This window comes from Phyllobates terribilis, unplaced genomic scaffold, assembly GCF_046119375.1.
Source record: "Phyllobates terribilis strain yellow unplaced genomic scaffold, ASM4611937v1 Scaffold_1__5_contigs__length_1240528914, whole genome shotgun sequence".
Taxonomy (NCBI): Eukaryota; Metazoa; Chordata; class Amphibia; order Anura; family Dendrobatidae; genus Phyllobates; species Phyllobates terribilis.
The window spans coordinates 816,689,674-816,717,372 of NW_027362761.1; the positions used below are offsets into that span (position 1 = coordinate 816,689,674).

Here is a 27,699-nt window from a genome sequence, read left to right on the forward strand (position 1 = left end):
ATGGAAAATGGAATTTGGGCGTACAGTGTGCGCTGATGGGGCCATTGACTTTAATGATGCACGTTCTTAATGCATAATGATCCGCATATTTGAGCACAGTAGACCACATTTTGGTGCCGGCTTCAAATAGGAAGATACTGAAGAAAATAATATCCGGCAGAGAACAAAGTGACTCGGCCGGCATCAACTGCCCAGTCAGCGCAAACATCCGAATCCCTCTTTCCAGCGTTGCAGATGCAAGTTATCTTTTAAAAGGGTGGATCGTCTGTCCATATTCCTTGTGTAGTAATTGCATAAGTATCACCTACATTAAAATAACATAGGGTCCATCACTTATAACAGGTAATATCACAGCCCACCGCCTCTCCCTCCCCACACAGTGACCACACAAAGGTCGTGGTGCACGTTATGACTTTTTCTGTGTTTGCGCACAATCCTCCTGGGCCTAATCAGAACCAGAAGTCCCAGCTCGCTGTGAGCAGCTCGGGGATTTCAGCCCGAGTGGCGAGTGTGATGACGACCAGACGAGTGAAGGGGCCGGAGAGGTGAGCAGTAAAATGATTTTCTCTATTTTTTGCATGTTACATTTATTAGGCTTTGGGATCTCTCCAAACCCAAGAGCACAATAAGGAACATTAAATTCCTGGGAAAAAGCGCATGAACAGGCGAATTCGAATTTTGCCTGACTTGCTCATCTCTATAATTTACTTTTGCTGTATAAGAATCTCAGATGAAGCTACTTTGGCAATGTTAGTAGAACGACAAATGTGGTATGTTACTGTGCTTGTATTTCTTATTGTTCTATTATGCAAACTGTCTCTTCAGAGAGGAAGAGGACTAGAACGCAAGCGCCACCTATTGGAAGCAGCAATCCTAAAAGTCAATGTCGACTCACCTTACTGATGTGGAGCATAATAGTAGGCCCCACGTCGGATCCCCCTGTTTTGTGCGGGCTCCGGCGCTGAGCCTGCACCTTTCCAGGCACATGACAGCTGATCTACACAACTGACATGTGCCCGCAACAGCCGCGGGTGGAATCGTGATCCACCTGCGGCTGCTAACTCGCGCTTTTGGGAAGAGAGTCATTGGCCCCGCTCATTGGCGACCCCGTCAGATGATCGCGGGTCACCGATGGGTTGGCATGACAACTCGAGGGTCTGCAGGAGACCCCTGCGGTTTTCATTGCCAGATTGCTATGAGTACTGCCCAGCGGTTGGCGCTCATAGCAAGTGAGCACAGTGTGTAGTACAGGTGATCAGGCAAGTGTTGCTTCTAGTCTCCCATGGAGACTATTGAAGCAAGCAGAAAGAGTAAAAAAAATGAAAAAATGTTTTTAAAAATGTAAAAAAAATATGAAAGTTTAAATCACCCCCCTTTCGCCCCATTCAAAATAAAACAGTAAAAAAAAACACACACGTACACATATTTGGTATCGCCGTGTTCAGAATCGACTGATCTATCAATATAAAAAAAGAATGAATCCGATCGGTAAAAGGCGTAACGAGAAAAAAAATTTAAACCGCCAGAATTACCTTTTTTGGGCCACTGCAATAAAATGCAATGACGGGCGATCAAAGCTTCATATCAACCCAAAAATGGTATAAATAAAAACGTCAGCTCACCGCACAAAAAATAAGCCCTCACCCAGCCCCAGATCCTGAAAAATGGAGGCACTACAGGTCTCGGAAAATGGCGCCATTTTTTTAAAGCAAACTTTGGATTTTTCTTTCACCACTTAAATAAAGAACAACCTATGCATGTTTGGTATCTACAAACTCGGAATGACCTGGAGAATAATAATGCCAGGTCAGTTTTAGCATTCAGTGAACGTGGTAAAAAAAAACCAAAACACCAACTGTGGAATTGCACTTTTTTTGCAATTTCACCGCACTTCGAATTTTTTCCCCTTTTTACAATACACGATATGGTAAAACCAGTATTGTTGTTCAAAAGTACAACTTGTCTTGTTTTAGTCCTCTTCCTCTCTGAAGGGACAATCTGCATATTTAATTTCCTAAAGGAGCATGGATGGCTTATAAATCTCCTCACTCTGACATGCCAGGCCTGGCTTGTCACTCTCTACAAGGAGAAACCTTGCCCCTTAGATACCAGTCTTAAGCATCTCAGCTAGCCAAATCAGATCTCATACTTTGTACTGATGAGGGGCAACACCCTGAAACACTGTGTCTGCAAGTTGAGATTCTGGTTTGGCTTTTATCCAAAGTCATATTTCAAGGCTTGTTAAAAGTATCGATTTTGACTTTTAGGATTGTGGTTTCCAATAGGTGGCACTAAATTCCTAGTCCTCTTCCTTTCTGAAGAGGCAATTTGCATATTTAATTTCCCAGAGGAGCATTGCATGGCTGATAAATCCCCTCACTCTGACATGCCAGGCTTGGCACTCTCTACAAGGAGAAACGTTACCCTTTAAAAATATTATTATACTGATATTTTTTATGATTATTCCTTCTTGTGTTAATCTTAAAAGAAAACCTTGTTTTAAAAAAAAAGACAATGTAATTTCTCAACATTTCTTGATACACTGGTATACCTCTGCATAATAAATGACACATACAACAATTCCATATTATCCTCCTAATATCCAATAAAAGGATTTGTTAAAGGTGAGGCTAATACACAAGTAAATGTCGTCTGAAGCCAAAGTGGGCAAGACAGCAAACCACATAGGATGCTCACCCTCTCCTTCTCCAAATCGTCCCTCATCTGCTGATGTTCATGCTCGGTAAGTTCCTGGTCCCCATCTTGGTCATATTTAGCAAAAATGGCCTCAATTTCTGCATCTGTGTGGCCTTTCCTGAAAGACAAATGTAGACCTTATAATTTAATAATCAGTGGTACAAAAATTAGAGGCTGCAATATTGTACAAAGTTAATTACACCTATACTGTTTATCAATTATCAATACAAAGACAATAAGCATGTACATAGAAACGTGGGCTCAGATTGTTGTACTCTAGTGTGCAAAGCAGTCATCAAAGCAAAAGGTGGCTACTTTGAAGAACCTAGAATATAAGCCATATTTTCAGTTGTTTCACACTTTTTTGTTAAGTATATAATTCCACATGTGTTAATTCATAGTTTTGATGCCTTCAGTGTGAATGTACAATTTTCATAGTCATGAAAATACTGAAAAATCTTTAAATGAGAAGGTGTGTCCAAACTTTTGGTCTGTACTGTATTTAATGTAACATTCCAACGTATAGCATATTTAAAAGAGAAATTTACTCAGATATAGAACCTAGTAATGACAAAATCGACGCACCATGACAGGCTTTCCATCTTCCCCATATCTTATAACATTTGTGCAAAGCTTTCCTTTTTTGTATACCCCTTCCTCTAACCGAATCAATAAATGCATCTTCTCACTAAATTCTCAACATTTTGGGGGGCAATTTCTTAACCAGTGTGCTGCTATAATTTTTCTTATTTGGTAAAGTGCCCTTTTAATCGCCAATCTTTTATTTTCGTCTTCGATTACTCCGTCTACATACCCCAGCCCACAAACTATGGGTTGCATTGGGATATTTACATCAAATACACCATTTAAGTAACCAACAGTGCATTTCCAAAAATTTTCAAGAGAGCTACATACGCAAAACATAAAATATCAGCGGGACCCATCCCGCACCTTGGACATACATCATCTGCTCTCACTCCTATTTTATAGAGAAATTTAGGAGTTCTATACACCCAGTGTAATAGGTATAACTGTGACAATCTCTGGGCTTCACTAGTGGACAGCTGTGGAACTGAGGACATTATTATGTCCCAATGATCAGGATCAATTATACCAATATCCTTCTCCCATTTTTCTTTAAGTCTTAATGGATGTTTTGAAATAAAGTGTTCGTAGTATTCTGTAGAATGTAGAGATGGCTCCTTTTATATGGCTCTGGTTTGTAACCATAGAGAATAATAAATGATTATCTATTTTAAGTTTTTTGATTTTGTCTTGTTTAAGCCAAGCATGTCGTGTTTGGAGATATTGGAAGAAATACTTATTTGGGAGAAGAAATTCCTCTTTTAGTTGTTGGAAACTTTTAAATACCCCACTTATCTGGAGTTGGGCAATAGTAGCCAGACCAGCTTTCCCTCTAATCTAAACATCTCTGGAAGTCTAGGCTTTTGCCATATAGGGGTAAACGGTGTACATCCATCTATATCTAACAACTGCTTAGCTTTTTCCCATGTCTTTATCATAAGGAGCACCGTTGGAAGCTTGTTTTGCTGCCTCCCCTGGTAGCAAACCTCCAAAAAGGGGATAATCGGGACACCTTCTGTATTACCTTGCAGCATGGTCACAATATTAGCCTGCAGTAGTTTGAACTGTTGAAGTTGCGTAGCTAAGAAATACAGCCATGGATTTGGTGCAGCTAGACCCCCCTCCTCTTTTTCCCTCTGCAACGTGTCATATATAATACGATCACTCCCCTGCCTCCAAATCAGTTCCCTAAACATAGCCTGAAATTTGTAAAAGTGTTTCAGGGGAAACCATACGGGGTGTTGTGGATAATATAAAGCAGTTGGAGTATCAGTATCATCTTAACCAGGTTCGTTCGTTCAATGACTGATAAGGGTATTTTGCACCAGGTATTGATTTTTTTGTTGAAACTTGTCGTATAAGGGGAGTAGATTCAAAGAGACAAAGGCTCTAATATTAACAGATATATGAATTCCTAGATATTTAAATTCCCATCCCACTGTCAAGCGTGTTTGGTGTACTTTAGAGTTTTGAGATAATTCATCTACCGGCATTAATATAGACTTATCCCAATTGATTCAAAACCCCGAATGATCTCCAAATTCATTTACAATTGCAATAGTGTTTACCAGAGAACTATCAGTATTCCCAAGGAACATCAGAAGGTCATCTGCATACAATGCAACTTTTTCCTCTACGGTATTGTAGATAAAGCCTTTCACCTCTCTACTAGCTTGTAATTTAACAGCAAGTGGCTCTATAGCCAAGGCAAATAGCAAGGGAGAGAGGACACCCCTGTCTAGTCCCCCTACACAATTTAAGGGAGTTTGACAAGGAGCCATTAGCTCTGATTTTAGCTCTAGGATTAGAGTATAACAGTTTAATCCATGAGAGGAAGAATGTTCCAAAGCCCCCAAGCTAATGTTAAAAAAAAAAAAATATATAAGCGATTTCCATCACTAAGGGGTCAGCATCGTATACAGCAGTATATAGCAAGGCCCTGATATTTCTACCAGCATAATACACAGAAGCTGCACTCCTGATTCTAGAATTTGCCATATATATGAGTTGGACACTGCAGGAACCTTCATACACTTGTCAAGCGTCCAAGCACAACAGTCGTGATGAGTGAAGCATCAGGAAAAGCCAGATGCATTTATTTATAGGTGGACGTCGGCTATTCCTGCGCTGGGAAAGGACACATTTTAGGCTGCTATTTTTAATATTACATTTTTAAGGAATATTGACAAATGTGTTTGCTATAAAAGTTTCTGAACATCTCAAGTTTTACCAACTAAAAAAATTCCAATGGAAAACAATATCCAGAAATCACACAGTATACGTCCAGGGGCTTAATTAAATACAGGATATTAGGTTATAATAAAGTGGAAAATAATCTCACCCTTTCAAGTCCTGGCGTAGTTCATCAAAATTAAGTTTCCCCCCTCCTTGTCGGAGGCTTTCGGATATATCATCCACTGCAGTTTTCTTGAGCTTCAGCTTCACCATTGCTTTACTGCAACCCTGGAATTAATACATACATGTGACTCTTATACATAAAAATATATAATATACCCCATTTAGATGAATGACACCATAGCAGAAGTCACTGCAATAAATCTGCATCATGTGATTATACCATTAAGACCAATTTCACACATCCATGTATCATAGTTCGAAATACAGTTGAAACCATAAGTTTACATACATTATATAAAAAGACACATATGCATGTTTTTCTCAATATCTGACATGAAATCAGAATAAACCTTTCCCGTTTTAGGTCAATTAGGATTACCATCATTTTTAATATTTGCCAAATGCCAGAATAATGAGAGAGAGAATGTTTTAAGGTATTTTTATTACTTACTGCAAAGTCAAAAGTTTACATACACTAAGATTACTATGCCTATAAACAATTCTGGACTGCCCATATGATGATGTCATATGTTTGTACTGTAAGCTTCTGATAGTTTTTTTGGCAACATCTGAGTTAATTAGAGACACACCTGTGGATGTATTTTAATGCACACCTGAAACACATTGCTTCTTTGTGTAGCATCATGGGAAAGTCTAAAGAAATCAGCCAAAACACCAGGAAGAGAATTGTGGACTTGCACAAGTCTGGCTCATCCTTGGGTGCAATTTCAAGATACCTGAAGGTGCCTCATTCATCTGTACAAACAATTATACGCAACTACAAACAAGATGGGAATGTCCAGCCATCATACTGCTCAGGATGGTGACGGGTTCTGTGTCCCAGAGATGAACATGCTTTGGTCCGAAATGTGCATATCAACTCAAGGACAAAAGCAAAAGACCTTGTGAAGATGATGGCGGAAGCTGGTAGGACTGTGTTAATATCCACAGTGAAACGAGTACTGTATCAACATGGGCTGAAAGGTCACTCTGCCAGGAAGAAGCCATTACTCCAAAAGAAACAAAAAAAGCCATATTAATGTTTGCAAATGCATACAGGAACAAAGACCTTAATTTTTGCAGACATGTCCTGTGGTCTGATGAAACTAAAATGTAACTTTTTGGGCATAATGACCATCGTTACGTTTGGAGGAAAAAGGGAGAAGCTTGGAAGCCTAAAAACACCATCCCATGCTGTGTCACAATTATGTAGTGGGGTTGTTTTGTTGCAGGAGGGACAGGTGCATCATGAGAAAAGAAGATTATGCGGCAATACTGAACGAACATCTCAAGACATCAGCCAGGAAGTTAAAGCTTGGGCGGAAATGGGTCTTCCAAATGGACAATGACCTGAAGCATACTGCCAAAATGGTAACAAAGTGGCTTAAAGTGCACCTGTCAGCAGAATTGTGCTCGGTAAACTACATACACTGTCAGGTGGGTGACATTACACTGATTAAAATGATACCTTGGTTGATAAAATCCGTCCTGTAGTTCTTGTTTAATCTTTACTTTCAGTTTTGAGATAATGATATGCTCGTGCTTTTGGGGAGGGCCTGTGGGTGGGCTCTATTTAGTGCTCTGCTTACATATTCAGCTGTATGGTCTTATGAAAGCTCACTGTGTCTTCACTGATCTGCCTCCTATTTTACATAATGCATCTAGTAGTGCGGGGTTAGGTAAAATAGGAGGCAGGTCAGTGAAGGCACAGTGAGCTGTCAAGAGCAAAAGGTATCATTTTAATCAGTGTAATGTCGCCCACCTGACAGTGTATCTGGTTTACCGAGCACAATCCTGCTGACAGATGCACTTTAAGAATATCAAAGTCAATGTTTTGGAGTGGCCATCACAAAGCCCTGATCTCAATCCTATTGAAAATTTATGGGCAAAGCTGAAAAGGCAGGAGCGAGCATGGCGACCTACAAACCTGGATCAGTTACACCAGTTTTGTCAGGAGGAATGGGCCCAAATTCCGACCAACTATTGTGAGAAGCTTGTGGAAGGATATCCAAAACGTTAGACCCAAGTCATTCAGTTTAAGTGCAATGGTACCAAATACTAATGAAATCTATGTCAACTTTTGCAGTAAGTAATAAAAATGTCTTAAAACATTCTCTCTCTCATTATTCTGGTATTTGGCAAATATTAAAATTTATGGTAATCCTAAGTAACCTAAAATGGGAAAGGTTTATTCTGATTTCATGTCAGATGTTGTGAAAAACATTCATATTTTGTCTTTTTATATAGTTTATGCAAACTTCTGGTTTCAACTGTATATGGACTGGCCGTGGTTCTGCTGACCTGAATTCAACAGTCTCCTATATGGCTACAGGGCTGCAAAGTGCTGGTGAGAAGACCCATGGCTAGACTCGGACTGTCTCATACCTACCCGCCACAGTCTTCACCTTCTACCACCGCCGCTCCTGCCAGTCTCTGGCGGTTAGTTACCTGGCAGATATAACTGGAGATCACTTTTCAATGCAAAGCTACGAGATCCTCGTTCTGGCTCTCATAGATTTACTTTGAGAGCCTGTTACTGTTACTTCTGAAACTTCTTAAAGATGCAACATATATGTATTTGTTTATTGCTTTAAAAGGAAGCTGTCATGTCCTATTAACCCTATATCTGCAGGTTAATAGCATTACAATGGTGTCCGGCCGCTGTACTGAAAATGTGGCTACTGGGAGAAAATTAACTTTAGTCCTCCCGGTAGCTGCCGCTTTCAGTCACTTTGTGACTTTCATACAGAAATAAAATCCTAAATAACCATGCCCCCCTTAACTTGTTAGCTTTAGATTTTGCCGCACACACTAAAAATCGGTGTATTGAATGTTGTAAAACAATGATAAATTTAGCACAAGCGGTTATGAGAAAGATATGTGGAAAATTGTAAAAAATTCTGAGCGCAAATGCAATGACAAAATTTCCCCATAGCGTTTCTTTTTAAGTTTCACACAGCCATTAAGTGCCGTACATAATACATCCCCGGCACAAAATACACATGGACACCAAAATCATATAAAAAAGAAAATGCAGCTGCACTCTGAAATGCTATAATATGCAAACATTGAATATATGAAATTAGAACTGCATTACTGCTACAGAAAATATGTTTAAAATATGTTAAAAACTAGTAATGACGGCTTGCTCCTGTTCACACTTGCCTTATTCTATTTGGATATGCGGGTCAGTTTTTTGATTTTTGCTCTTGCAGACGTTCGTGGAGTTTGGTCCGATCTCGTTCCACAATACATGGACAGGACACGGTTCTGCAGACCTGTACGTGATAACTTCATAGATTTCTATGAGGCTTCGGTGGGGAGACCCGCGGCCGGTCCGTACATTAGCGGTCCCATGCTCGGACGCCTTCATCAGCCCTAACACATGGGTCCCTAATACAGCACCGACTCCTTCCACACGTTATTACAGAACAGAGTAAATAATAGCATTAGAAACTTCTACCTTCTTAATAAGATCGGCCAGTTCCATTTCACTCTTTTGCTGAGCCATGTCAGTTTTGACTTCTGAATAGGTGTCACTGATTATGGCCAAAAACATGTTCTGTGAAATACAAAGTATTAATAAAACAAATGCCCATTTCTCCAGACGTAAAGGCGCGGAGTCATAGTAGTATCATGGGTTCTGATCATACAAGCAATGTGAAGAAGACGCATTTGTGGGCTTCAGTCATTTCATCTTTACACTTGTGAACCTAACAGATAAATTGAAAATTTGTACTTTTTATCTGTTTTAATGGTTAAGAAAGAACAACAATATCAAAATCTTTTTTGAATGACTTACAGGCCAGGTTCAGACGAGAGTATGAAAAATTATCCGATTTCCATCCAGAAAACTCCATGTATTCATGTGTGTGTCCATATTTTTCGTCCATATGCCATAAGTTTTTATACATCAACATTTTAAAATATTAATGATCAAGTACAGTTTTCTAGGTTAATAATGGAAATATATCCCAAAAATTGGATGCTGTAAAGATGATCCATATGGGATCTGTTTTTTGTTCTTTTTTGCGTGAGCATCGGATTGTAAGTGCTGTGATTATTTTTTTCACACGGACACTCACTCCATGTGAGGCAATGGTCATCTGACCAGCTCTATTGAATTACATTGATCTGTGTGCCGACTGCTCTTTTACTCGGACAGCACAAGTCCGTAGAATATGCTTGTCTGAATAAGCCCTTAACCTGATGTCATAAAATATAGCTCCCAAACCAGTATACAGGAGCTTACAATTACAAGTATGATCATAATGATCGAGCACTGATCCCAGATAAAATAGCAGAGTAAACTGACTGATGACATCCACAAAGAAATAAAATGTGGTGACCAGATGGGAAATGTGTCAAATAATATAAATTACGTACCAAAAGGATGAAGAACATAAAGAACACAAAAGATGTAAAATAAATGGGCCCCATGATTCGATTTGCTTCTTCGATCTCAGTGAAGTTGAAATCTCCCAAAAGTATACGGAACTGAGTAAAACTAAAAGGAAGAATCAATTAGATCAGATTCTACAGGTAATAAATCACATGAGATGTAAAGAGGGATTTTTGGTACTCATAGTAAAATCTTTCTTGGAGCCTTCATTGGGGGACACAGGACCATGGGTCTATGCTGTTGTCACTAGGAGGTTGACACTAGGCAAAAAAGAAAATAGCTCCTCCTCCACAGTATGCACCCACCTACAGGCACCAAGGTCACCAGTTAGTGGCTAAAGCAGTAGGAGGAACTTAAACAATTAACTATGCAATGCCCAACGGTGCACAACCGTGAAAACTAAATTAGATGCCCAACAGGGCCCACTGTACCTATGCCCAAAATCAGGGAGGGTGCCGAGTCCCCCAATGAAGGCTCCAAGAAAGAGATTTTAAGGTGAGTACCAAAAATCCCTCCTTCTTTATTGCTTCATTGGGGGACACAGGACCATGGGACGTACCAAAGCAGTCCCTAGGGTGGGAGAACAAAAAAAGGTAGCCACAGACTAGGTCTGACTGCAGGCAACCGCTGCCTGCAGAACCTTCCGTCTAAGACTGGCATCAGCCGAAGAATAAGTGTGGACCTTGTAAAACCTTGAAAAGGTGTGGAGTGAAGACCATGTTGCGGCCTTACAGATCTGAGAAGCTGAAGCCTGATGGCGAACAGCCCAAGAGGCCCCCACCGCCCGGGTGGAGTGAGCCCTTACCCCCGGAGGGGGAGATTTGGCCGAGACGCGATATGCCTCCAAAATGGTCGAACGCATCCAACGGGCGATGGTTGACTTGGAAGCAGGGAGACCCTTGCGACACCCCTCAGGAACGACAAACAGGGCATCCGAACGCCGAAGGGAAGCCGTTTTAGAAAGGTACAAACGTAGAGCTCTGACCAAATCCAGTTTGTGCAGGGATTTCTCCCGAGGGTGCACTGGGGCCAGGCAGAAGGAAGGCAAAACAATGTCCTCATTGATGTGGAAAGAGGAGACTACTTTTGGCAAAAAGGAGGGCACTGGCCTGAGCACTACCTTGTCTTGATAGAAGACCAGAAAAGGCAACCGACAAGAGAGGGCTGCGAGCTCTGCAACCCTCCTAATAGAGGTGACAGCCACCAGAAAAGCCACCTTCCAGGAGAGAAGAGAGGCTGAGATGTCCTGAATGGGTTCAAACGGGGGCTGTTGAAGGACGATCAGGACCAAATTAAGGTCCCATGGATCCACCGGGGGGCGATAAGGCGGCGCCAGGTGAGCCACCCCTTGCAGAAACGTCTTGACCTGAGGACGGAAAGCCAAGTTACGCTGGAATAGAATAGACAAGGCCGAAACTTGGCCTTTGAGAGTGCTTAGAGAGAGTCCCGCCTCCAGGCTAGACTGAAGGAAGGCCAAAATGACCGGTAGCGAAAAGGACATGGGAGCTAACTGATCCTTCTCGCAGTGACGAAAAAAGGCTCTCCAGGTTCTGTGGTATATGCGCGAGGTTGTGGGTTTCCTGGCACTAATTAGGGTCTGGATGACGTTGTCCGCAAAACCCGCCTTCCTCAACACTGCGGCCTCAGCGGCCATGCCATTAAATTCAGAGAACGAGAACTCTGATGAAGAATAGGTCCCTGAGAGAGGAGGTCCGGACGGTCCGGTAGTCTCCAGGGGGAGTTGACGAGCAGGTTTACTAGATCTGCGTACCAGACGCGTCTGGGCCAATCCGGGGCTATTAGAATTACCGGTACTCCCTCTGTCTTGATCTTTTTGACGACCCGAGGGATCAATGGTAGAGAGGGAAAGAGATAGGGCAGCTGGAACTGAGACCATGAGATGACTAGCGTGTCTTGAGCGATCGCAAGGGGATCGTGGGACCGGGCTACGAAGGATGGAACCTTGTGGTTTAACCGAGACGCCATGAGGTCGACGTCCGGCGTGCCCCATCGTAAGCATATCTGATGGAACACCTCGGGATGGAGAGACCATTCTCCTGAGGCAAGGCCCTGCCGACTGAGGAAGCCGGCCGCCCAATTGTCGATCCCCGGAATGTGTACTGCTGAGATTGCCGGAACAGTGTTCTCGGCCCAAACTAGCACTTTTGTCACCTCTTTCAAGACGACTTGCTGCGCGTTCCTCCCTGACGGTTTATGTACGCCACCGCCGTGGCGTTGTCCGATTGTACGTGGACTGGGAACCCTGCAAGAATGTCCTGCCAGTGACGTAACGCCAGGTAAATTGCCCTTATCTCCAATATATTGATCGGAAGGGAGGCTTTGTGGAGACTCCAACGGCCTTGCGCTGTGTGGAGGAGGAAGACTGCCCCCCCCAACCGATGAGGCTGGCATCGGTCGTGACCACCTACCAGCAAAGCGGTAGGAATGACCTCCCGGGTCTGAAGGAAGGAGGACGAGTCCACCATATTAATGACCTTCTCACATGAGGAGGTAACCTGATGCGTCGATCTAGAGACGACGGGTTCTTATCCCATGCCGACAGAAGGGCCAGTTGAAGAGGCCGGGTATGGAACTGGGCAAACGGGACTGCTTCCATGGCTGCCACCATTTTTCCCAAGACACTCATGCACAGGCGAAGACGGCGTGGACTCGGGTCGGAGAGAAGGTGAATCCCCCGACAGAGAGAGTTTATCTTCTCCCTCGGAAGAAGGACCCGGGCACGGGTCGTGTCGAACAGCATCCCTAGAAAGGTTAAGCGCCGAGATGGGACCAGAGAGGATTTGTCTGTGTTGATTAGCCAGCCTAACCGAGAAAGCGTGTTCAGGGTGATTTGGAGACTGTGGAGACAGTCCCTGAACGTGGGACCCTTGATCATTAGGTCGTCGAGGTAGGGGATAATTACAATCCCCCTGGCTCGTAGAATGCCCATGACCGTCGCCATTACCTTTGTGAAAACCCTCGGGGCGGAGGCAAGCCCGAAGGGGAGAGAAGTGAACTGGTAATGTGCGTTCTGGAAGGCAAATCGAAGGAACTTCTGATGTGGTGCGCAGATTGGGATATGAAGATATGCATCCTGAATATCCACTGAACATAGATATTCCCCGGCCTCCATCGAGGCGATTACCGAGCTGAGGGACTCCATTCTGAAGTCGGTTTAGTTGTTTGATGTCTAGGATCGGACGTAGTGAGCCGTCCTTCTTTGGAACGACGAAAAGATTTGAGTAGAAACCCGAACACCTTTCTTGAAGGGGGATTGGAACTATAACTCCTGAGTGCAGAAGGGAGGCAATGGCCTGAAGGAAACCGGGAAGTAGAGATGGATGCGGGTGGCGGGACCTGAGAAATCGTGTTCCGGGTATGGTGTTGAACTCGATCTTGTAGCCTGAGGTCACTATCTCCTTGACCCAGGCATCCTCTATTGCCAATACCCAAGGGTCTCGGAACAGAAGTAGACGGCTGCCCACCCTGGGAGAAATCCCAGGTGGGAGTGACCCGTCATGCTGAGGAAAACCTGCTGGATCGTGATCGGGATCCAGAGGGCTTGGAAGAGCGACCCTTTGCGTGCCAGTTGAGAGCGGGCCTAAAGGTAGGCTTATGTTTGTCCTGCTGTGCTGAGGTACGGTCCTGTTGAGAGGAGGGTCCTGGTTGAGCGAACCGACGAAAGGACCGGAACTGAAGGTAACATTTCCTAGGAAAAGGGCGATTAGGTCTCGGCTGAGGAAGGGAAGTGCTCTTGCCCACAGTGGCATCAGAGATGATCTGGTCTAAGTTAGACCCAAACAGTCTGGAGCCCTGAAAGGAGAGATTTGTTAGTGATCTCTTGGAGGCCGGGTCGGCGTTCCAAGCCTTCAGCCAGAATCCTACGTATAGCAATGATATTGCTGGATACGCGGGCTGAACAGGTAGCGGCGTCAAGGGACGCTGTGAGAAGATATTTCCCTGCGTGGGCGATCTGATCCGCTAGGTCAGCCAGATCATCTGGGGAAGCCCCGGTGAGGATGCCCTGCCTAAGCTGTTGGGCCCATGCGGAGACTGCTTTTGATACCGAAGTTGAGGCAAAGGAAGGACAAAAGGAGGTGCCAGCAGCCTCGAAGGCTGACTTAGCCAAGGCCTCAACCTGTCTATCCGTAGTGTCCTTGAGGGAAGAACCGTCTGGAAGGGACAGTACCGTCTTAGCCGAGAGACAGGAGGATCCACAGAAGGGGACTCTGTCCATCGGCTGACGAGGTCGTGGTTAAAGGGATATAGCATATCTAACTGTTTCTTTCCAGTGAAGCGCTTCTCTGGATGCTCCCATTGTTTTTGAAAGACACCATCAAATTCCGAATGGTTAGAAAAGGTGCGTGTCGGGCGCTTAATTCTCTTGAAGGCAACGGAGTAGTCCTGAGAAGGGCTCTCGTCCTCTTTAACAAGCAGAGTGTGATTGACGGCCGATATAAGGCTGTCAACCATGTCCTGGACTCTAGAATATTGGTCCGTGTCGGATCCAGAGTCAGAATCTGATGCCGTGTCTGATCCTGGAGCGACCTCTGGGGAAGAGGTGTGAGATGCAGGGAGCAATTTGGAGTCTGGAGAGCTGGAGGATGAGCTTGTGTGAGCCCGTTTCTGAGAACGTGCCCTCGGTCTGCCCTTAGGAGGAGGGGGCAGGGGTGCCTGCGAATCGTCCGTTAGAACGTTCGGAGCACTGGTGGCCGTGGAAAGCATGGGCAAGCGTTCTAGGACCTGCACCAGAGATTGAGATACCTTGGTGAGGTCAGAGACAGACTGGGACATAGCAACAGCCCACTCCGGAGGAGGGGGAGTTACTTCGTCCTGAGCGGCAGGGGGGTCTTGGGGTGTCAGCATGGTGGGAGGCTTGCAGGTTGAGCAGAAAGCCGTTGTCAGACCCGCGAGCCACTTAGTACTGCAAAGAGCACAGGCGTAGTATGTGACTGTGTGAGTGGGACGGACAGAAAACTCCCTGGGTTTGGGCATATGTGCCTAACCTGGAATACTGCAGAGGAAGGAGCCTGTGTTGTGTGGAATGTCAGAGTAGGGCCTACCCGGTCTGGAATGGGCACGGTCCTGTATCCCCCGTCGGAAAGTCCAGAGCCGCGGAGACAGGAGCAGGGCTGCGGTGATGAGGCAGTCAGACAGAAAGCTGCTGCCGGAGCCAGACCGAGAGCAGCGTAGAGGGGCAGAGCCGGAGCGGAGCGTGGTGCCCTGAGTGAGCTAGCGGAGCTAAAGCTCCGATAGGCAGAAAGGATGGGGGCGGGCTTAAGAACTCGGCCGCTGATAGGCCCCCGGGATAAAAGTGGGCGTGACGGAAGCGTCATATCGCTCCTCGGTCCTGATTGGCCAGTTTCCGGGAGGGGCGTATACCCGCCCGAAAGAGTAACGCCCACCCCGAGCCGCCCCCCCCAACAGAGAAAGCGAGGGCAGAAAAACCGCGCAAAAAAGGACAGAGAAAGGGGGAGGGCTGTGGGGGACGCCATGCTGAGAGGGACGCCATGCTGTGAGTCCGAGGCCCCCGCTTCGCCTCCTGATGTCCTGTGAGGAGAGGGGGCGTGGTCAAGCGCTACTGTAAGTGAGTGTCGGGGGGGGAAATGTGATGCCCCCATTAATATCCCAGGGTTTATGGGGCCCGCAGGTTGAGATGTGAGGGATCTGGGGAGGGAGGATTGTACCTTTCCCAATGAATCTTCTTCCTTTCACTCTGAGGATGGTCACAGGAGGTCCTCCGTGGATAGGGGGGATCCTGGCTCTTCCTCCTTCCCGCACTGACCGGTCCTGGACAGTGCAGGAGACGGTGTCAACCCCAGAATCTGGGGGAAGGTCACTGAAGTGACCACCGTCTCCCTCCCAGGCCGCTCCGAGGAGGGGGCTGGGGTGGGGAATGGGCGAAGGACTGGCCACTGAGAATCACCCTGAGACACCCGCAGGTGACAGGGGATAGGTCCTGCCCAGCGGATCCGAGAGTGGGCGATGTAGGAAATACCACACTGCTCTCTCGGTCGCTTGAGAATGGGGATAACAAGGGACGCAGTGTTCCCTGTTAACCCTGAAGAGCTGTATCTGAAAAATAAAGAAGAAATGTTAATAAAACACAACAGGGTTGGATCAGTAGGATCCAGGTCTACCTCCTACAGACACTAAGCTTAAACTGGTGAGCTTGGTGCCTGTAGGCAGGTGTATACTGCGGAGGAGCTTTTTTCTTTTTTGCCTAGTGTCAACCTCCTAGTGACAACAGCATACACCCATGGTCCTGTGTCCCCCAATGAAGCGATAAAGAAAGTGACTATGGCTAGTCACTGAACAAAGACAATGAAATTCCAGTCTACAAGAAGTCCAGGATAGCTGAGCCCCCACACAGACTAATGGCAGCCAAACCCACCGATAACGATAGGTTTGGCTGACAGTGTAACGTGTATGGGGTCCCGGGACCGATGATTGCTGGAGACGTGAAGGATCTGGCATGTCTGATTTCACACTGAAGAACCTTTTTTACTCCCTGAGAAAAGCCGTCAGCAGCAATGTCTGGAACATAGAGAACACAGGAGCACTCGGCAGAGCGCGTGTGCTCCTATGTGTTCGGAAAGACAGACAAGATGATTGCCGGGGCTGAATGATCAGAAGAACCATCATTTCCCAACAGCCATCTAATGTGGGGCTTTAGTCTAAGGACATTGTTTTAAAGGCTTCAAAACTTGGGTTGAGATATTTGAAGACCCTGTTCGCACAATTTTCCTGGGTTATAAGAGGATCATAGCATGTTTGTTTTCAAACCTTTGACTTTTGAAAAAGTTGCATCAAACATCCATTTGGTACCAGACAGAAGAACACAGTAGACAATGCTGATATAATAAAAACGATGTAATGAAAACCTAACAGGATGGAATCATGACACTTGAGTGAACAGTGGGTGGTCCAGTGATGGCAATACTGAAAAGAGAAATCCCCATACAATGAATTAGGATAGCTAAAATCACATATAGGCCACGGCCCCACTATCGGTATTTGGTCAGTATTTTTTCTCAGGAGTGGGAGCCAAAACCAGGAGAGGAACAATCAGAGAAAAGATATAATAGAAACAAGTCATCAATTCTGCATTTATCACCCACTCCTGGTTTTGGCTCCCACTTCGGAGAAAATATACCGACCAAATAATGATAGTGGGGCTGTGGCCATATAGTGCTAGTTATGAGATACACCACCTTTTCAAATATAAATATTGGAGGTCCAGATTTTTTAACTAAACTCTGAAGACAAATTGCACAGGAATAACTACTTACATGCAGTCTTGGAAGCTACTGAAGTCGTCAACCTGGGTGCCAAACACAAGGTAGGCAAACTGGGCATATGCAAGGAATATGATGAAAAACATGATGGAGAAACCTAGGATGTCCTTGGCACAGCGAGACATGGTGGTCGACAACTGAGTCATAGTTCTGTTGAAGTTCACAAACTTAAAGAGCTTTTGGAAAGAAAATGACAAAGTGTCAGTATAGATACAATTACATTCCATAAGGACACAGCCAGACGGCTGTATAAATCGGAACAAGATCAGAAAGGACTGGCTGGCAGCTCTCCCGACCCGAGCGTGACAGCTTCAGGTATTTCTATGCAGCTGTCACGCTCGGGTCGGGAGAGCCACTGGCCAGACGGTGCACTGCGTACTGATCTTGGTCCGATTTATACAGCCATCTGACTGCGCCCTTATACTAACCAGTTATTGGGGGCTTCAAAATGTTTAGGCAGGGAGTATACATGTATTTCTTTAACTGCAACAGCTGTTTCACCTGCAAAAAAGTGTGGCCGTTATGACAGATCAGAGTCTATCGTAATGGCTGCATGGTCTTGTAGGTGAACCGGACTTGATTATGGCAAGAAATAATGGAAAGCCCGAAGTGCCACAGGACTGCTGCAGCTAAAAGCCACCTAATAGGAATAGAATAAGTGTAATGGGAACTGTTACCTTAACCCAAGCGAAGAATACAGTGACTGCAACCACGTTATTAAACTGGTTCTGCCAGTAAGCCAGAGACTCCAGGTTGTGGAATAGATTCATGTCCGCTAGGAGCTTGCTCAGAGGTCCTTCCATTGACATTCTGTACAGATTGAGGCCCATCGCCACCACGGACAGCTACACAAACAATATATGCAATCAAGAAAAGGATCAACCATTTCTGAATGGAGATCACGGGTACAGAAAATGACAAGGGGTTCTCTAAATCCTGGTCAATCATGGGTGAGACCCAAACATGTAATGTTATTTCAGGAAAATGGGGGAAGATAATCAACTCTAAGAACAGATTAAACAAGAAAATCCATCTTGTCCAATCCAAGTTTCCCTCAGACGTCATCTGCTGCCATTACCGTGTCAAATTCAATAAAAATCTGTTGTCTACGGCCATCATAAAAATACTAAACCTAGAAATAATGAGAAAAGTAGCAGGAGATAACCTTGTCAAATACTGTTCATTAGTCTGTGAGATTTTCCGCATGACAAACTATCAGTCTTGTCGAAATCCTGCAGAGATCACAGCAGTTAATCTTCTGCTTTGTTCCATTTTCCTATTTTTGTCCTACTGTAGACAAAGCAATGAGGGGAGGCTCCTGCTGCAGCCAGTTTTATAGTAGAAACTCTAAATGCCTAATTCATCCCGCATTTCTAAAACTGGACAATGTTGTATTCGTGGGAAAGAGACAGGCTACTCTAGGACTGGGAAAATAATTGGAAATACCTTTGGCCAAAAAGCACAACGTACTATTGATATCTGTTCTCTATGAAGATCTACAGCCTGCCAGTTGTGTCCCAGACATCACAAATGGAAACTAAATAAACTCTAAATGGAAACTCTATAGCGCCACCTATTGGAAGTTAAACTAGTAATGCAAAGCAAGCCTGCTCAGATGTAACGTACAGAGGCGCTGTCTGAGATACAATACCTACCACAATGATGACAATATCCAGGCAATTCCAGAGACTGTGGAAATAGTGCAGGCGATGATTATAGATCTCCAGGAATTCCTCCACCATGTAATATAGGATGAAGATGCAGAATGCGATCTCACAGGCAGCCAAGAAATAGTCGAATGTGGAGACATAGTGAATCAGCTTTACCGTCTGGAACTGCCAGGAGGTAACTAGCCCTCCAGTTGCTGGGAATTCTACCAACAGCCTAAAAATCGCACATAAAAGACCAGCATCAAATACGGTTCATAGATAGGGGAGAAGAATAAACTATATATATATATGACTATGTACACACTTGTGTTGTTCTTGTTTATAAAAAATACCGGAATTCCTGCTAAAACCTGACAGTCCTCACTATAAGTCGAAGGGTTCCACCATGATCATGCCTCCATTAGTACTTAATGCCATGAAACCAGCGGGCACAGAAGTTACAATTTACTTTTGTGACCTACCTGATAATGCAGAAGAGATTAATATTCGCATTATACACTGTGAAGTCCATAAACACTGCTCGGGTGCCTCGGTCCAGCCATAGGTTACTCTTCAGGGTCCCAATCTGAGCAGCAGCCTCTTCTCTGCTCCTTGACAGATCTAAGTAATACCCGGCCCCACTGTATCTGGATATGAGGCCCCACTGACTTCCGCCATTTAAATCCCTTTCTTTGGTGTATGTCCACCTGTATAGACATATGGTTACATAGATAATAGTCCAGACATTATGATGTAGCTACTATAATTTATTTATCTACCCCCATCACTTTCACATACATATCAGTAACCAAAACTAATTACCGTTTTTTTCGGGCTATATGCACCTTACCATAAGATGCACCCAGGTTTAGACAGCAGAAAATAGGAAAAACATGTTTCCTATTTATTAAAACTTCCCTTGTGGTGTAAAGTGGAGGGGTCATAATCACTAGGGTAGAATAGGGATGTAATAGATCTATTGTTAGTGTTTCTCTGCAGTGTGTATTATATGCACACAGCTCTGCTACATGAGCACATATAGACATGCACAGCTCTGCTACATGCAGATTTATAGGCACACACAGCTCTGCTACATGCACATTTACATACACACAACTCTGCTATATGCACATTCATAGACACACACTGTTCTGCCACACACACACAGCTCAGCTCCATGCACATTTACACACACACACACACACACACACACACTATACGTTACCACATCTTGCAGTTCATTCCAGACATGTATTAGCCAAAATTGGAAAACTAAACCCATACTTAAAACAATTAAGTACAATTAATGGGGGAACCGAGAAACAACATTGGACATTTAATCCTATAGTTACCGCCAAATATAATATAATAAATTACACTAGTCCTTATAGCAAAATTATATCATACTTTATTAACATAGTTTAAAAGCACAATTCCGAAAGACAAAAAATCATTAAAAAACCTTTTGTCTTTAGTAATTGCGTTTTTAATACACTGCTCAAAAAAATAAAGGGAACACTCGAATAACACATCCTAGATCTGAACGAATGAAATATTCTCATTGAATACTTTGTTCTGTACAAAGTTGAATGTGCTGACGACAAAATCACACAAAAATCATCAATGGAAATCAAATTTATTAACCAATGGAGGCCTGGATTTGGAGTCACCCCAAAAATTAAAGTGGAAAAACACACTACAGGCTGATCCAACTTTGATGTAATGTCCTTAAAACAAGTTAAAATGAGGCCTCCACATGCCTGTATGACCTCCCTACAACGCCTGGGCATGCTCCTGATGAGGTTGCGGATGGTCTCCAGTGGCATCTCCTCCCAGACCTGGACAAAAGCATCCGCCAACTCCTGGACAGTCTGTGGTGCAACGTGATGTTGGTGGATGGAGCGAGACATGATGTTCCAGATGTGCTCAATCGGATTCAGGTCTGGGGAATGGGAGGGCCAGTCCATAGCTTCAATGCCCTCACCTTGCAGGAACTGCTGTGCTGACACACTCCAGCCACGTGAGGTCTGGCATTGTCCTGCATTAGGAGGAACCCAGTGACAACCGCACCAGCATATGGTCTCACAAGGGGTCTGAGGATCTCATCTCGGTACCTAATGGCAGTCAGGCTACCTCTGGCGAGCACATGGAGGGCTGTGCGGCCCTCCAAAGAAATGCCACCCCACACCATTACTGACCCACTGCCAAACCGGTCATGCTGAAGGATGTTGCAGGTAGCAGATCGCTCTCCACGGTGTCTCCAGACTCTGTCACGTCTGTCACATGTGCTCAGTGTGAACCTGCTTTCATCTGTGAAGAGCACAGGGCGCCAGTGGTGACTTTGCCAATCCTGGTGTTCTGTGGCAAATGCCAAGCGTCCTGCACGGTGTTGGGCTGTGAGCACAACCCCCATCTGTGGATGTCGTGCCCTTATACCACCCTCATCGGTTTCTAACCGTTTGTGCAGACACATGCACATTTGTGGCCTGCTGGAGGTCATTTTGCAGGGCTCTGGCAGTGCTCCTCCTGTTTCTCCTTGCACAAAGGCGGAGGTCGCAATCCTGCTGCTGGGATGTTGCCCTCCTACGGCCCCCTCCACGTCTCCTGGTGTACTGGCCTGTCTCCTGGTAGCGCCTCCAGCCTCTGGACACTACGCTGCAGATACAGCAAACCTTCTTGCCACAGCTCGCATTGATGTGCCATCCTGGATGAGCTGCACTACCTGAGCAACTTCTGTGGGTTGTAGAGTCCGTCTCATGCTACCACGAGTGTGAAAGCACAACCAACATTCAAAGTGACCAAAACATCAGCCAGAAAGAATTGGTACTGAGATGTGGTCTGTTGTCCTCACCTGCAGAACCACTCCTTTATTGAGGGTGTCTTCATAATTGCCAATAATTTCCATCTATTGTCTATTCCATTTGCACAACAGCATGTGAAATTGATTATCAGTGTCGCTTCGTAAGTGGACAGTTTGATTTCACAGAAGTTTGATTTACTAGTTATATTCTGTTGTTTAAGAGTTCCCTTTATTTTTTTGAGCAGTGTATATGTTAAAAAAAGTATGATATAACCTTCCAGGCATGTGACTGATCAGTCAGGTGGAAGGTCCTTCAGCTTCCGTTCTGGTCTCAGTAGCTTCCTCTTCTGTATTGCACCGATCATATAGATCAGTGTGGGGCAGGAGGAGAGAGAGCAGTTCTCTCTGTGATCAGGAAGGACATGGTGCCTGCATTTTAATTCATCACAGAAAGCAGACGCACAAACTTTTTAGCAAGAGTTTTTCTTCCTAAAAGTGCATTTTAGAATCTGAAAAATACAGTAATCACCGATTTGCTTCTGTTTCCCATTACTGAAAACATGAGCCAATTTATAATATGCATGCGTTTTGTGACAATGTCATTTTTACACAATACTAATATATAATCCAAATGTCTGTCTATCTAGGACGCCTACTACACCTTTTGACCATAGCTTGATTTTAGCATTTTATTAAAAATGTTGATAACTGAAAGCGGTACATACGCAGTTCCATTGCGTAGTCCAAAGGGGGCAGTATCTTCATTCCTGGCTGAGTACATATCATAGCAGTCTGTGATTTCATCCTTCAGGTCTTCTGGAACAAAACAGGAGCCGTTCTTCACTTTAAGCTGACGTAGTCGAGGTACTCCAAGAAGCAGGTTCTCGTAATAGATAAAACTTTGATTTTCTGCTATAGTCCTGTTGTTGTACCACATGTCCCAGTACAGGCCATCCACAAGAGGCCCCTCAGCAAACTGCAAGGATAAAAGTCACATTAAGCGTAGATTAAGATTTCTCATATTCGGTTGCGATATCAAAAATTTAAAAGGGAACCTTTCCGCTGCTTCATGCTGCCAGAACCACGGTTAGCAGGGAATCTAGACAGACTTACACAATACAGAAAGCTAGGTGTTATTCTAAAAACTGCAGGAAAACAGCAAAAACATAGTTTAAAAATAAGTAGGGCAAAAGTAGAGGAGTCGTGGCACAAGTAAAGTCTAGATTTCATGTGGCCCTGGCTCAGGTAGCATGAAACGGCTGACAAATTCACTTTAAATTGTTGAACAATTAATACATTTAAGAACACGAAAACTAGAAATGAATGACACGAGTACACGGTGGATAAACCTGCTCATATTGTTTGTCAGTCAGCAGGATTTCTTACATGTTTCTGAAACAAACTGTCTTGTAGAAATCAGGGCTGTGGAGTCGGTAAGCCAAACCTCCGACTCCTCAATTTCCTTGACACCGACTCCGACTCCACGACTCTGACTCCCTCATACAGGGCTCATGTCTAAGTGATAAATTTACTGTAGCACAGATTCATCTCAGCTAAAAGTCTAGACCCTTAGATCAGGAATAGGACAGACATTTATAGGACATTTCATAACTTTCCCAAATACTTATTAAAAAATATTCCCCACAAACTGCATTGAACTGCTGTACCCAATTTATTATATATTTTAGGTGTTGGAGTCAGTCCATTTTATACCGACTCCACCAAAAGGGGTTCCAACTCCACAGCCCTGGTAGAAATCCTGTAGCTATTCAGCTACCAAACTGATAAACTGGTGTGGCTCAGTCAAAGGGGTGCGGTATAACAATAATTTTGGTCAAATGCACATTGGGCAGAAGGGGAGAGGTTCCTGCTGCAGACAAACGTCTTTCATATGATTAATATATATCCATTTCTGCTTCTACTACGACAGGAAGGTTGTTCCATACCTCTTGAAGAACTGACCACAGATCTCCTGTGATTTAGTGCAAAACTTTCTAATCATGTAATCGACTCAGTGACATTGAGATCAGGGCTCTGTGGGGACCATATCATCTCTTCCAGGACTCCTTGTTCTTCTTTACGCTGAACATAGTTCTTAATGACATTGGCTGCATGTTTGGGGTCATGGTCATGATGCAGAACAAATTTGGAGCTAGTTAAACACCTCTATGATGATATTACATGAGGGATAAATCTCTGCCTGTATTTCTCAGCCCTTTCTCCATCAGCCCCAAACTTGCAAGAAACCTCCACCATCCTTCACAGTTGCATGCACTCATTATTGTACTGTTCTCCAGCCCATTGGTCTATTACAGACAAATATTTCACATTTTGACTCATCAGTCCAGAGAACCTGCCGCCATTTTCTGCACGTGCATAGTTGAGTTGAGTCACTTGTTTCCATGTCAAGGTATGGATTTTAGCCGCAATTCTTCCAAATGGAACACTACAGCCCAGGCTTCTCCAAACAACAGACACTAGATAGGTCCTACTGGTTGCTGCCAGTTATGAGCTGATGGCACTGCTGGACATCTACTGATTTTGAAGGGAAGTATGCCTGATGCATCTTTCATCTGGTGACTAAGTTTTCTTGGCCAACTACTGCTTCTACAGTCCTCAATGTTGTCCATTTCTTGATGTCCTCAATGCTGAGAAATACAGATAGCTATTTATACATCAGGGAGGCATCTGATTGCAGAATGAATTTGCAGCCAACAGGACAATGAAACCAAACACACAGCAGAAAGAACAAGTATACCTGGAAGTGACGATACAGCCCTCAGAGCGAAGGATTTGCACAAGCCTCAATAGAAGATCTGTGGTTAGTCCTCGGAACAACCTCCCTGCTGAGTGCCGAGTTCCTTCAAAAACTGTGTGCAAGTGTACCTAGAAGAACTGATGCTGTTTTGAAGGCAAAAGGTGATCACACAAAATACTGACTTGCTTTTTATTTTGTTCATTGTCTTTGCATTTTGTTACTTGCTAAAAATAAACTAACTCTCCTATTTTTTAAGGCAGTTTTACTTTTGCAGCATTTTTGCTACTCCTACCTCACATCCGGCCCTTTGGCACAAACAAAGAAACCGGAAAGAAAAAGTCCAGCAGTGTGGGTTATAAGGAGAGTGGTGCTGGTGGTGATGCGAAGAGCAGTGCCAAGGGCAGTGAGCAGGGCACAGCTGTCAGTGGTGTTGACCGTCTATCGCTGTGTGCACCTGATCTGCGTAGATACGTAGGTCAGATGAACACAGCACACCGCCTTATTACTGCTCAGTGAGTGCGCCAGCCTCGCTCCTGACTGCTGCACACAAAGTGCGTTCACCAATGCACTGCCAAACGTAGTCGAAAGTTTCAGTCCTCACTACACTCCTGTGCAGCAGATAAAAAAAAATCTGCCACCCGAAGTAGAGTTTTATTAAAGGTATGTCCCAGGTAAGAATAGAGAAGGATATTGGGCCTCATACGCATCTGACTTGTAGAATGCATAGATCCACATGTGCATGAGGCCCTATATCTTTTATTACAAGCTAAAGGGGTTGTCCACGCTTGGAGTTAAACTATGTGACTTCAGCCTTCTGAATCCTCAAAGAGCACAGTGTGCGCAATTCTCCAGGAACGAGCAGGCGGGCGTGTGAACGCATACATCTGTCATGTGCTGACGTGTGAGACGTGGAACAGGCACAACGTCTCAGAACGTCCCACGTTATGTGGCAACGACAGGAGGCTATGTGGGGGCTCATGTTGTATATAGAGGACTGTGGGGGCTCACATTGTATATAGAGGGCTATGTGGGGCTTACACTGTACATAGGAGCACAGTTGGGGTACATACTGTATATAGGGGCTATGTGGGGGCTCATATTGTATGTAGGGAAGCTATTTGAGGGCTCATACTGTATATAGGAGGGGCTATGTGAGGGCTCATACTGTATATAGAGCAGCTATGTGAGGGCTAATACTGTATATAGGGAGGCTATTTGAGGACTCATACTGTATATAGGGGCTATGGGAGGGCTGATACTATATATAGAGAAGCTATGCTTGGACTCACGGTATATAGAGGGCTTTGTGGGGGCTCATACTGTATATCAATGGCCATGTGGAGACTCATACTGTATATAGGGGGCTATGTGGGGGCTCATACTGTATATAGGGGTACTGCGTGGGGTCTTATATATTATACAAGAAAGCTGTGTTCATACTGTAAATAGGGGGACTGTGTGGGGGGCTCATACTGTATATAGGATGACTGTGTGGGGAACATATTGTATATAGGGAGTTGTGTGGGGGCTCAAATTGTATATGGGGGCTCATACTGTATTCTTAATTTAAAGTGATATAATTAATATAGAATAATTGTAACATGGGGCAGCACGGTGGCTCAGTGGTTAGCACTGCAGCTTGCAGTGCAAGGGTCCTGGGCTCTAATCCCAGCATGTTTGCATGGGTTTCCTCCCACACGCCAAAGATATATTGATAGGGAATTTAGCTTGTGAGCCCCAATGGTGACAGTGCTGATAATGTCTATAAAGAGCTGTGGAATTAATGGCGCTACACTAGCGAGTAAAATAAATAAATAATATTATTAATGTTGATCAGAATTAATTACAGTCTATTGCTTCGACCCTCCACGACAGTCAGAGTCTTATGTGGCCCCTCAGGAAAATTAATTTCCCACTCCTGGTATAGAGGGGTACTATTACATCATTAATAATGGTTTTGTGCTTGTGATAACCAATTGGTAGTAAAAGAGCAAACAGCTTCTTTTCCATGTGGCATTAAAGTTAAAGGGTTTTGTCCTAAGACAGAATCTTTTTAATAACTATCAATGGCCAATCTAATATGTCACACAGTATTCTCCTAATAGCAGTGATCTTATCTCAGAGTTAACAAACCAATTAGTTTTCTATAGACCATCTCTCATAACCCAATTAGCACCTGGCCACTCCAACATACCGTCCCTTAAGATGAATCAGCACTCACACCGCTCATCTATGGACCATGCAATCCTTTACCTTCCAGAAGTCGCCCATGGTCATCAAGGTCTTGAAGTTGGTGTTTTCAGTTTTTGACACCGGCGTGTCCAGAAAAAGCTGTGTCATCACTTTAGTGTAATAAAACATACTGGAAGTCACCATGCCATATGTCACTGCAAAAACAAAACAATACGGATCCATTTACATCAGTTACTTCTTATACTGATTCTTTCAGGTCAACATTATATGCAACCAATAATCACTGGCAAGAGTAAGGTTAAGGTTGTACAAAATAACAATATTTGATTTAAAGGGGTTGTCCAACCATAAAGTTCTAAATTAACAGGCCATACTCATCTGATATCCGGCTCTCCGGTTCCACTTCGTGCTGCAGTCAATCAGTGGTTCGCCTCTGCTTGCAGATCCCAGATAATGGTGAAGTAATCCCTACTGGCTGTTAGATGACTACCAGCAATGACCTGCTCACAGAGGATTGCCAGACTCATGCAGATCATGTGCTCCCAGCATGCTCTTATCAGACTATTGGAAGGCCATTAGGTCAGCATGTGGTAAGGAAGCGTCTTGCATTTGGGTTTGATTGCAGAATACAACCGCTCACTTTTACAAACCATGCTTAGCATTTTTGTGACAGGAAGCTGGTCATTCCAGGGGGGTGACTTCAGGAGTATCAGGCTGACAAGTGTCACTTTAATGGCAGAGCACTATGCAGCATGATCTTTCATTAATGATAGTATGTACATTTAACTCGATGCAGCTTTTAGTATACACTGCATAGACATAATTAGGCAAATTAGGAGACTACAGTCATGATCAGATTGGTTACTGGATGTCTTCCCCAGGTTGATAACCTGCATGTATGAACATTGATGGTCTTTATGCTAGGACACTTTGCACCATAAGCTGGTGCTAGCATTATT

At 44.2% G+C, this 27,699-nt stretch overlaps 1 protein-coding gene across 2 annotated transcripts in view; it reads right to left on the minus strand.

Annotated features, from left to right (window-relative positions):
• PKD2 (polycystin 2, transient receptor potential cation channel) overlaps window positions 1-27,699 on the minus strand; it is a 62,071-nt gene that overhangs the window by 12,536 nt on the left and 21,836 nt on the right. For both annotated transcript variants that reach the window (XM_073637567.1, XM_073637561.1), the window contains exons 3-12: window positions 26,801-26,934; window positions 22,515-22,765; window positions 19,472-19,696; window positions 18,996-19,224; window positions 18,018-18,185; window positions 17,335-17,516; window positions 10,027-10,147; window positions 9,104-9,202; window positions 5,624-5,745; window positions 2,698-2,815 (exon numbers count right to left, since the gene is read on the minus strand). In XM_073637567.1, coding sequence (XP_073493668.1) covers window positions 2,698-2,815; window positions 5,624-5,745; window positions 9,104-9,202; window positions 10,027-10,147; window positions 17,335-17,516; window positions 18,018-18,185; window positions 18,996-19,224; window positions 19,472-19,696; window positions 22,515-22,765; window positions 26,801-26,934 — 1,649 coding nt within the window. The remainder of the gene's footprint in view (window positions 1-2,697; window positions 2,816-5,623; window positions 5,746-9,103; window positions 9,203-10,026; window positions 10,148-17,334; window positions 17,517-18,017; window positions 18,186-18,995; window positions 19,225-19,471; window positions 19,697-22,514; window positions 22,766-26,800; window positions 26,935-27,699) is intronic.